This window comes from Cyprinus carpio, chromosome A13 (assembly GCF_018340385.1).
Source record: "Cyprinus carpio isolate SPL01 chromosome A13, ASM1834038v1, whole genome shotgun sequence".
Classification (NCBI taxonomy): Eukaryota; Metazoa; Chordata; class Actinopteri; order Cypriniformes; family Cyprinidae; genus Cyprinus; species Cyprinus carpio.
The window spans coordinates 29,643,405-29,653,813 of NC_056584.1; the positions used below are offsets into that span (position 1 = coordinate 29,643,405).

Here is a 10,409-nt window from a genome sequence, read left to right on the forward strand (position 1 = left end):
TGGTCTGCTAATTTCAAATTGCGAGATTGCAATTTTTTTTTTCGTCTGTTTTGGTTTGGTTAGTTTTTTTGCTATTTTTTGTAATATGAAAAGCTACATACAGTTCAACACTGCTGTTCAAAAGTTTGTGGTCAGTAAGGTTTTTAAGATAAATGTATGTTTTTATTCAGCAAAAAGTTACAGTAAAGACTAAACTAAAGTTACACTCATGTTACAAAAACATTCTATTTCAAATAAATGCTATTCTTTTGAACTATATATATATATATATATATATACAGTTCTGTATTAAATATATTAAAATAGAAACCGATGCTTTAAATTGTAATAATATTTCATAATATTACTGTTTTTACTATATTTCTGTTCAAATAAATGCAGCCTTGGTTAAAATAAGAACATCTTACTGACCTACAACTTTTGAACAGTAGTGTATATTTTTCTACTTATATTTATATTGTATATTTATATTTAACATTTATATAGTTTTTTGCACAATATGTATAGCATGCTTGAATTTAGATGTAATTTTATCACTGTCAGATTTAATTTTTTTAAGAAAAACATTGAGTATGTTGAATAATGTTTTACCAGTGGAATATGTGAGATAAAATAAAAATACTTTTTTATTAGATAAATCAAAAACAATATTTGAACTGACCGTCACTGTTTATGAATATTTAGTGTTTAACTGGTGACACACCTCTCCTACGTAGCAGACGGATGTTGGTGTGAAGAGCTGTTGTCATGGTCACGTGACTGTGGTGACAGAGATTATCATCAAGTTTGATGAGGATGGGCCTTATAAAGATCATATTTTGTTTAATCAATTTAATATAATCAGAAAAAAAAGGATGAATTGAATCATATTATCCAGTAGCTTGCACAGCCTAAGTAATGTCAATGGAAAAGGAAGGTCATTTCAGAGGAAGAGCAGGGTATTGCATTTTGATTAAAGGTTCGGAAAATACATTTTTATTTATAATAATGAGCACTGGTGAATCATTCACAATAAGGAACATGCATTGAAGGTTAAAAACAGGTCATTCTTTATATATCTTTCTCATTTATTCACTGTATCTTTTTCTATCTCTCTTCCCTGTTCTTTCAGACTCACTAAGCCTTTTTAAAAGCTGTCTAGAGTGCCAGACCTCCTGAAGCTCTCTTGTCTTGGTTAGGTCCTGCAGATGTTTTTGCCCTTTCAGAAACTCAAGCAGACAAGAATCACATAGAGATTAAACAATACAGCTAATCGTTTATGTGGCACATGGCAGGGGGACGTCTTCTGTGCCGTTCCCCCCTGAATTCACCCCATCAGGCGCGCAGTCAATGTCTCTCCATTCAGACAAACCACTCCTACAATATCTCAGCAGGGGTGTGCAGATGGCATCTCCCTCATCCATATCGAAAAATCTGTTTGAAATCTGCCATCATCCCGTAAGCAAATGCACACTGATTTGCTAATGTCTCATCTTCAGTTCTGAAGTGTTAGTGCACTTTTAAAACACACAAACACGCACAAATAAATCAATGAATTAAAAGATTACATAGAAATGAAATGAAATTACAGTTATTTATGGAAGACATGTTTCTGCCATCAATAAAACAATATATTGCAAAGGTAATTGCAACTTTTTATCTCACAGTTCTCACTTTGTTGCTTGCAATTCTGAGAAAAAAGACAGAATTAATTTGTGAGATATAAACATAAATATACAGACAGACTTGCTTTCTTGTGAAGACCGTAATGTCTTGAATTAATGGTCTCGGAAGGACAGGAGGACAGATGCATATTTACAAAAATTTAAATGTGCTGTGATCTGTGAAACGCAGATCAAAAAAAAAAAAAAAAAATTATGAAGTATTAAATTAACTATTGATTTGCTATTAAAATGTCAAAAAACAAACACACACACACACAAAAAAACCATAGTAAGATCCGTTTTAAAAGATAAAGTGCTGAGATGAAGTACTTTCGTTTTCTATAGAGCAGGAGGGATAAGTTTTATTTTGTGTGGTGAAGCAGGTAATATGAAAGGAGATGTGTTATGTGCCCTCCTGTCCTTCTGACATTGTTCATTCAAGGTAGTCTCACATAATAGTCACCACGAGACTACAAGTCCATCTTTTGCATTCATAAAACTGAGAACCAGTCTTTCTGTTTCCGAAGGACACCAAGAGAGTCGTCACTTTCCTCCTACACACACACACACACACATATCCCACATCACTCATCTGCCATTCTCATTCATTATGTGTGAGAGAGATGTGTTTATGTGTGTTTGACAGGGGTATTTCATAACTTAATTATGTGAAACAACATACACTCTCTAATGCCATTCTGTGCATCTTTATTTATGGGGTGAATTTCATTAAACATGTTAAGAACATATCCAGTGGCCTGCTATTTTAAATATATCTAAATATATAATGTGTATATATATATATATATATATATATATATATATATATATATATATATATATATATATATATATATATATATATATATATATATATATATATATAATGTAAGATTCACCCTATGAATAATTTTGAGAATGCTTTTTCAGATGTAATTCACTTTGTGGGGAAATTTTGTTGCAAACTATAGCCAGGTAAACACACACACACACTGATTTCCATGCTTTATGGGGTAATTCCATGTGTGTAATGGTTTTTATACTGTACAAATTGTATTTGCTATCCCCTTACCCTAACACTACCCCTAAACCTACCCCTCACAAAAAAAACTTTATGCAGTTTTACATTTTCATTTTTAGATTTAGATTTTCCAAAAAAATCATTCTGTATGATTTATAAGCTTGTTCCCTCATGGAGGAAAAAAATATATATAAAAAAAAATAAAATAAAAAATTCCCCCCCAAAAATTTACTGGTATTACTATACTTGTGGGGACATTTGCTTCCCATAATGTAGAGAATACCAGGTACTCACACACATACACTTGGAACAACATGCTGCTCATTTGTCACAGTGCATTAAGTGGGTTTCATTCTTGGCACTTGAGAGACCTCTCATATGTAACTTTCCTGGAAATGTTGTTAGTGTATGATTTTAAAGCTACTGCATTAAAAATAGGTTGTGCATGAGTGTGAGTATGTGTGCATATGTTGGTTTACCATTCATCAGAAAATTACTTATTTGGAAAAAGCAGATTAACATGATTTTGAAGTCATTGTTGTAGGTAAAACTGCTTGTGTCAGGACTATCTGTGCCATTTCCCCAAGTGCATTTTTATCTTTCAAGTGCTTTCCCATTTAAATATGGTGTTTTCATTCTGGTCCAATGATAAGAGATGACACGAAGTGTTGAAATGCTTTCTGTATGATAAAAGTGAGTCAGACTCTACAAGAACAAGTCTAAAATCACTTAGCTAGTCAACAGATGTCACATTTTCAGCTACATGTCGTTCTTTACCATCTTTTTTTCTGTCTCTTAGCAGGCGTGGATTTGGCAGAGAGGTGAGTTTTTTTTTTACATTTCCTTTGATCTGATCGCTATTTCTGTCACTCATACACTACCTGTGAAACTGCATGGATATGAATAATACCTTATGGCATCATGATGGTGACTTTTAGAGCTGGATGGTGACTAAATATCCAGTTCTATGTAGTTGGTTTAAAGGGGTAGTTCACCCAAAAATGAAAATTTTTGTTTTTTAATTACTTTTTTATTTTGTTCGTTAATTACTGACCCTCATGTTGTTCCACACCTGTTAGTCATATGTTCATCTTCAGAACACAAATGAAGATATTTTTGGTTAAATCCGAGAGCATTTTCTCCACCCATTAGGAGCAACACAACTACCACATTCAAGAAAATGCTCTTGGATTTAATCAAAAAATTAATCTTAATTTGTGTTCCAAAGATGAATGATGGACTTACAGGTGTGGAACGACATGAGGGTGAGTAATTAATGACATCATTTTCATTTTTGGGTAAAACTATCCCTTTAATATATAGGCCTTTAATAAGTTGAAGGTAAGACTGCCTTGTTCCCTTGTCACTTCAGGCTGCCAGTGGTGCCTTGTGAGAGGCTTACACTGGAATCTCAATGAGATGAAAGGAGTAAAAGAAACTCTGCCATTAAACTTACATTTGCACCCCATTAAGGAGTGTAAATTGAAGAGTCGTGTCTTTTCTCAGTTCAGCCCGCACACATAATTTTGCAGCGAGAACATGTCACCCCAGTGTCTAAGTTGCAAAGTTAATGCATATAGGTTGCATATGCATGCTGTAAAACACGACCTTTTCTGACCTTTCAAGCACTTTAGCTCTTAAAGTTGGGTCTGCTTCTTTAGATGGAACATTTTCCCTCATCTGCATCTCTGTCATTATCTTCCTCACCAGGAGCTTGTTTTTTTCTCCCCCTCTTTCCTGTTTTTAATGCACATCTTTTTGCTGTCATGTTCTGATAATTCATTTTAAATGTATGCAGCGACATCTTTTCTTGCTATTCTCTTTGTCTTTGCCTTTTATTCTGTGCTGCCTCTCATGTATTCTCTCTTGGTGTCAAATCTTTTTTCTCCTCTCCGTCTTCTCTTTGTGACTCTGCCAGCAGCAGCAGCAGCTGTTAAGACCCTCTCTGCTCCGGCCTGAGGTAGCATCTCTGTTTTTCTGCATGCCTTTCCTTAGTTTTCCTTCTTGTGTATTGACAAATCTTTCTAATGTTACTGAAGGTTTTTTATATCTCTTTTTAAAGATCCCATGACAAACATTTAAGTTTTGGTGGTTTAAGTTGATGTACATTAACTTTAAGGTCACACAAAATTTTCAATGGGATATACGTCAAACGAGACAAAACTGCACTCGTCAGGCAAATTCATGGGGGCTTTAATCGCTAAATAATAATTCTAAAGGGACAGTTCACCCAAAAAACATTTCATCATTTATTCACACTCATGTCCACTCAGTCAGTGATACTGTAACTTTGTTCTTTTGAACTTTATATTAATCAAAGTATCTTGAAAAAAAAAAAAATCATGGTTTCCACAAAAATATTAAACAGCACAACAAAAACATAATTTTCAACATTGATAATAATAACAACAACAACAGCAACATCAACAGTAATAATGTTTCTTGAGCATCGAATCAGCATATTAAAAGAATTTCTAAAGGATCATGTGACTCTGAATACTGGAGTCACATGATCCTTTAGAAAGGATCATAATTACAAATATTATTTCTTAATTGTAATTTTTTATCAAATAAAATGATCTTTGGTGAGAATAAGAGACCACAAAAAAACAAACAAAAAAAAAAACACTTACCAATGACAAACTTTTGAATGGAAGTCTAGATGTTCATTTGTATTTCCAGTTTAAATTAATTTACAGTAATGGGTGAACAACCACACAGTGTGCTGGAAATTTTATTGAGTGTATCAATTGTGCACCAAACCCTGACTATTTATAGTAGCCTGTGTGAAGATGAAGTCTGACATCTTTACGTTTGCATTTTAGGCTCTCTCCATGGAATCGGGTATCGACCCTGGACAGGATTACTATAACCAAGACTACTATAGCTATGATCAAGGGTGAGTTTCAGAGCATATACAAGGGTAGCGTGTCTTTGTTTCAGACTGAGTTTGTGAATTTCAGATGTTTTTACATCCTCTCTTGAAGGTGAAGTATGTTATTTCTGCCCTCTTAGCTCTCTTTTTCTGTCTGTCTTCCATGTCCTTTGAATTTCAATCATCTTATCCTTGGTCACTTCTTCAGTATTTCTCTACATTGTCCATTCCAATTTTCACAATCATATTAATGATGCCAAGACACCTGAGCCACTAAACAGTGAGTACAATGCACTATTTGAGCACCTTTTGTGTGCAAACAGAAGGAGACAGCAGAAGCGAGAGAAAGAGGTGTAAACACTCTCAAATTAACACATAATGTACCATCTGAACAGCTTTACTATCGGGACAGATGCTCTTGCAAATGTTGAACTGCATGGTTTAACGTCAGCCCATCTGAGGAGATGCTGGAAGCTTTGATGAGATTAATGTGCCCTCACTGCCACATAGCCATCTTTAGCTAAGCTCAGTGGATTCATTTAGACGTGAACTGCATGTTTGCTAGTAGGACTTTGAGAGATCAGACTCAAGTGTAATGGCATGCTCTATTACTGTATGTTCGGTAGTCATTCAATTTTTGTAGCAAGAGGAGCAGCAGATGGTCTTAAAGGCCTCCGTAGTTCTCAGAATGTCAGCTGTGAGCACCACAGAACAGATGATGTGCTTTAACAACAAGATCTCTGATGATAGACTTCTTAAGGTCTTATTTAACATTTTAAAATGGATGCACATCGTCAATTCAGAATTCCAGTCATGCTAAAGTACATAATATAAAAAAAAAGATATGATGCAAGAAACCTGTTCATCTAGCTATTCATCTTTGCACTATGTACGTTTACATCTCAGGGAATGTATCTTTTAGAAGGATGATATATAAAGGATTTGCTCCATAGATAGATTAAATTATGTCAATAATATTTATAATTATTATTTATAATTTTTTTTTTTTTGAGAATTCCTTCCAATTTTTATCTGATTCTTTTGAATGTCAAGGTTTCTTTGTCCATAGTCAAGGCCTTTGAGAAATAAGGGTGGCTTTGATTCCACAGACATCAAGGGAGAGAGTGGGGAAGATAAATGTTGCACTTCTGTCAGGCTGAACTGCACCTGCTATCAGAGAGACCCGGCCTGCTGAAGATCCAGGGCTATTTAGAGAGCTTAGGAATCTTTAAATGGGGGTTTAGCCTTTAATCCCTGGATCACAGGGGCTGTATGTCCTGCGTGGGTGGAGCTACACATGGGCTGATGGTGATTGCAAGTGTTATGAGGCATCTGTTTTAGCTTTCCCATCTTCAATAAGCTCACCTATTTTCAAACCTGTTGGAAGACTTACCCCAAAAATGCTCAGAACTCCAGGTGCATTTGATTTGAATTGAGGTATCACAAAAGATGCAGAATTGCTATTCTAATTTGAATGTTGGGAAGCAGAATTAAAATCAATTTAAGTTCAAATAAACTTGTATGGCTTCATTTAAAAATAAAAGAGAAAAGCAACATTTGTCAAGACAAACTTTTTCAAAACCTAGCTTTACCTAGCACACAATAGGTTTTAAGGTATGTTCACATGTTGTAATATTTCCATTCCTACCGCCAGGTATGATCCCTATCCACCCTACGGCAGCCGCAGGAGGCTGATTACACCCATGTATGATGAGTATGGAGAGGCCATCATGGAAGATGAAGGATATTACTATGGTGGACCAGAGGTAATCCTACACATTCATTCACAGGCTGCTTGAAGGAAATGGTGCAGTCATTTATTCTTTTTGTTCATAAATTTGTCCTCACCAATAGAAAATTATTTTTGTGTCATGTATCATTTAATATCAGGTTTGACCATTTCATTATAGTTTTAAAGGAAATAATGTCACAACAGGGTCGGGGAAGAGGGCGAGGTGGGCGAGGGAGAGGTCGTGGGCGTGGAAAGCATGTGGGATTCCAGGATTTCCCACCAGAGGATGAGATTAAACAGGCAGAGCCAGATGTTCCTTCTGAGGAGCCAGCAGAGGCTGAAGCTGAAGAATCCAAAGCTGCAAAGAGGTTGAAGTCCGTCATGAAGCTCAGCAAGTTTCTTGCTGCTGGGAAGAAAACTGAACCTACCTCCCCATGGAAGAAGGCCAAGATCTTCCCGATGATGTTTGGGAAAGGGAAGAAAGACAAAGATTATGCCAAGCTGACATCTGCACGTCGTATTGATAGTCAAGAGAGCTTGACGGGTGGGGCGAGCCCAGTCGCATCCATTGATGGCACATCCTCTGCCAGGAGTCGACTTGGGAAAGTCCTGAAACGCATTAATCTGGCAAACAAGCTGCAACTTAGAAGAAAATCACAGAGCACCATCAGTCGTAGTTCTGCAAGTGAAAAGGATGAGTCTGCAGCCGAGTCAGAGAGAGAAGAGAAGAAATCAAAAGTGTCCATCAGTGTCAGTGAGCCAGAGGCCAGCGGGAGTGGATCAGAGGCAGAGAGCCGAAAGAAAGCCTCGGATGAGGAGGAATCATCTGAGAGGAGCAGTGTAGCAGGCTCCACTGATGATAAGGATTATTTGAAAGTGGATCTGGATAGAGATGATGCCAATGAGAGCACAGTTGATTCTGAATCAGAGCCAGAAGAACCAGACGAATCTGATGAAGAGAGTAAATCCAAATCGGAGACTGAGAAGTCAGGAACCGAAAAGGATTCCGAGGCAGAGTCAGCAACTGAGAAAGAATCCGAAACCGAGAAAGAGTCAGGTTCAGAGGAGGAATCTGGCTCACAGGAAGAGTCAGGGTCTGGAAAGACCTCAGGAACAGAAATCTCTGGGACTGAAAAATCAGGAACTGAGGAAGAGTCCAGTGCTGAGAAGAGTTCTGCCACAGAAAAGGAGTCCGAGGAAGAATCTGAAGAAGATAAAGGGTCTGAAGGGACGGAAGAGTCAGGATCAGAGCCATCTTCTGCTCGCTCTTCAATGAAATCATCCCGTACTAAGGGTTCCTCGGAGCGTTCGAGTGCAGGAACACGGAGCAGCAGAAGTGGGAGTGTTTCTGGAAGTGCAAGTGGTCCTCCGAGTGGCAGCGAATCAGGTGGCAGCTCTAAGGGGTCTTCAGTAAGTTCATCACAAGCATCAGTGTCTGGTGAGGAAAGCAGTGGTGAGATAGGATCAGCGAGTGGCTCTGAAGAGGCATCCGGGACAGAAATTAGCGGATCTGCTGCATCAGATGACACTGAATCAGATGCCGTTTCAGTGACCGGCAGTGAGAGAAGCTCCACAAGCTCCAGATCAGCAGGAGGAAGCCGCCGCTCTCGCAAAAGCATCATTACCCGATCCTCCCAGGACACCATTGATGAGGAAAGTGAAGAGGAAGAAGAGGCGTCTGAAGAAGAAGAGGACGAGGAGGAAGATGAAACGGCAGAGAGCAGAGAGTCAGCTAGTGAGATGAGTGAGGGATCAATATCACGGAGGTCAAGTGTGATCTCAGCAGCGGAAAGTGGAGGCACACCATACGCCGCAGAGAGCAGCGTTCAGAGTTCAGATGAGACGTTTGGAGGCCTCTCGCCAATCACAGAGGTGGATGAGGATGCCTTAACCTCTGGCGGTGGCTCAGGATCTGAGAGCGGCTCTAGGCGTCGCTCACAGCAGTCGGGAACCGAAGGTACCACAGAAGTAACAGATGCAGATTCTGTCTCAGGAGATTCCACAGCTTTCTAAACAGGGACCAAGTAAGACCTAACTAACTTCTGCCATGGAGTGAAGTGATTCCCACTTAATACTTGTCTTTTCTCTTATACTGGTGTGTTTTGGAACAAATCCAACTGCATGGAAGTGCTGAAAATGGCATGGCGTAAATTTATATTCTTTTTTTTTATTCTGGTGTGCTTCTCAAATTTCTTCTCTTGAGTGAACCTACATTACCAACTGTAAACTGTGTCTTCAAAACATTTATTTGTATTAATCTCATGTTTCTGTTTCCAAAAACAGTATCCCTAATGTGAGTGCTGTCAGTTTGCTTCTCTCTCTACTAGGGGTGCACGCAACCTTCAGTTTGATTATGATTGCAATTTCACACGACTGTGGTCATATTCATAAAAAGCAAAAAGCTAAGGCTAATAAATGTTAAGAAACTCATCGCTAGGACTCCTGGTGATAAGATAAAATTGTTTGTGAATATGGCCCCTGGTCTCTACCATTCCCAATTAGTGGAGGATTTTTTTCTTTGATGGATGATTTGTGTTAATAATTCTTCTCTCTGATCTCCAGGCTGGCAAAAAGAAGCGAATCAAACTAGTGTTGGACCGAGAGCATGACACGACTTCAACAGGAGAAGACAGTGGACCGGACGTCCAGCGCAATCGCATACCCAACATCAGCAGCCACAGTAACATCAACGGATCGGTATACCTTGCCCAAAATGGTACCATAATCCGAACACGAAGGCCCCCTTACCCCAACAACTTAAAACTGGGCTCACCAACACGGTTAGGCAAGCAATTTAAAAAACTGGATAAGCTAGGTGTCACACATGAAGAGCATTTACCTTTAAATATAACAGAAGACAATGGGCCTACTATCAGCACCACCACTGCCCATTCCTATGTTACTGATCACAACCTTAACTCCAAAGAGTGCAGTGTAATGGGCCCTAACAGCATAGGGCCCAAATCCAACATCGATAAAGCCCGTTTGGAGCAGGATAAGGGGTGCTTTGAGCAGGAGTCCTCAGTGGACAATGGGAAGATTAAAGAGTCAGTAGAGTCTCCATGTGAGCAAACACTGTCTGATGAAGAGGAGCTCTGGATGGGTCCCTGGAACAACTTACACATACCAATGACAAAA

General features: G+C 38.3%; 1 protein-coding gene across 1 annotated transcript; it reads left to right on the plus strand.

The window, feature by feature from the left end:
- The first annotated feature begins 3,892 nt into the window (after positions 1–3,892).
- LOC122147318 (G patch domain-containing protein 8-like) lies at positions 3,893–10,026 on the plus strand. Its single transcript, XM_042769624.1, has 6 exons — positions 3,893–3,929; positions 4,037–4,092; positions 5,490–5,563; positions 7,194–7,305; positions 7,476–9,228; positions 9,834–10,026. The coding sequence occupies exons 1-6, from the start codon at positions 3,893–3,895 to the stop codon at positions 9,878–9,880; spliced, it is 2,079 nt and encodes a 692-aa protein (XP_042625558.1). The 3' UTR covers positions 9,881–10,026.
- Positions 10,027–10,409: the final 383 nt, after the last annotated feature.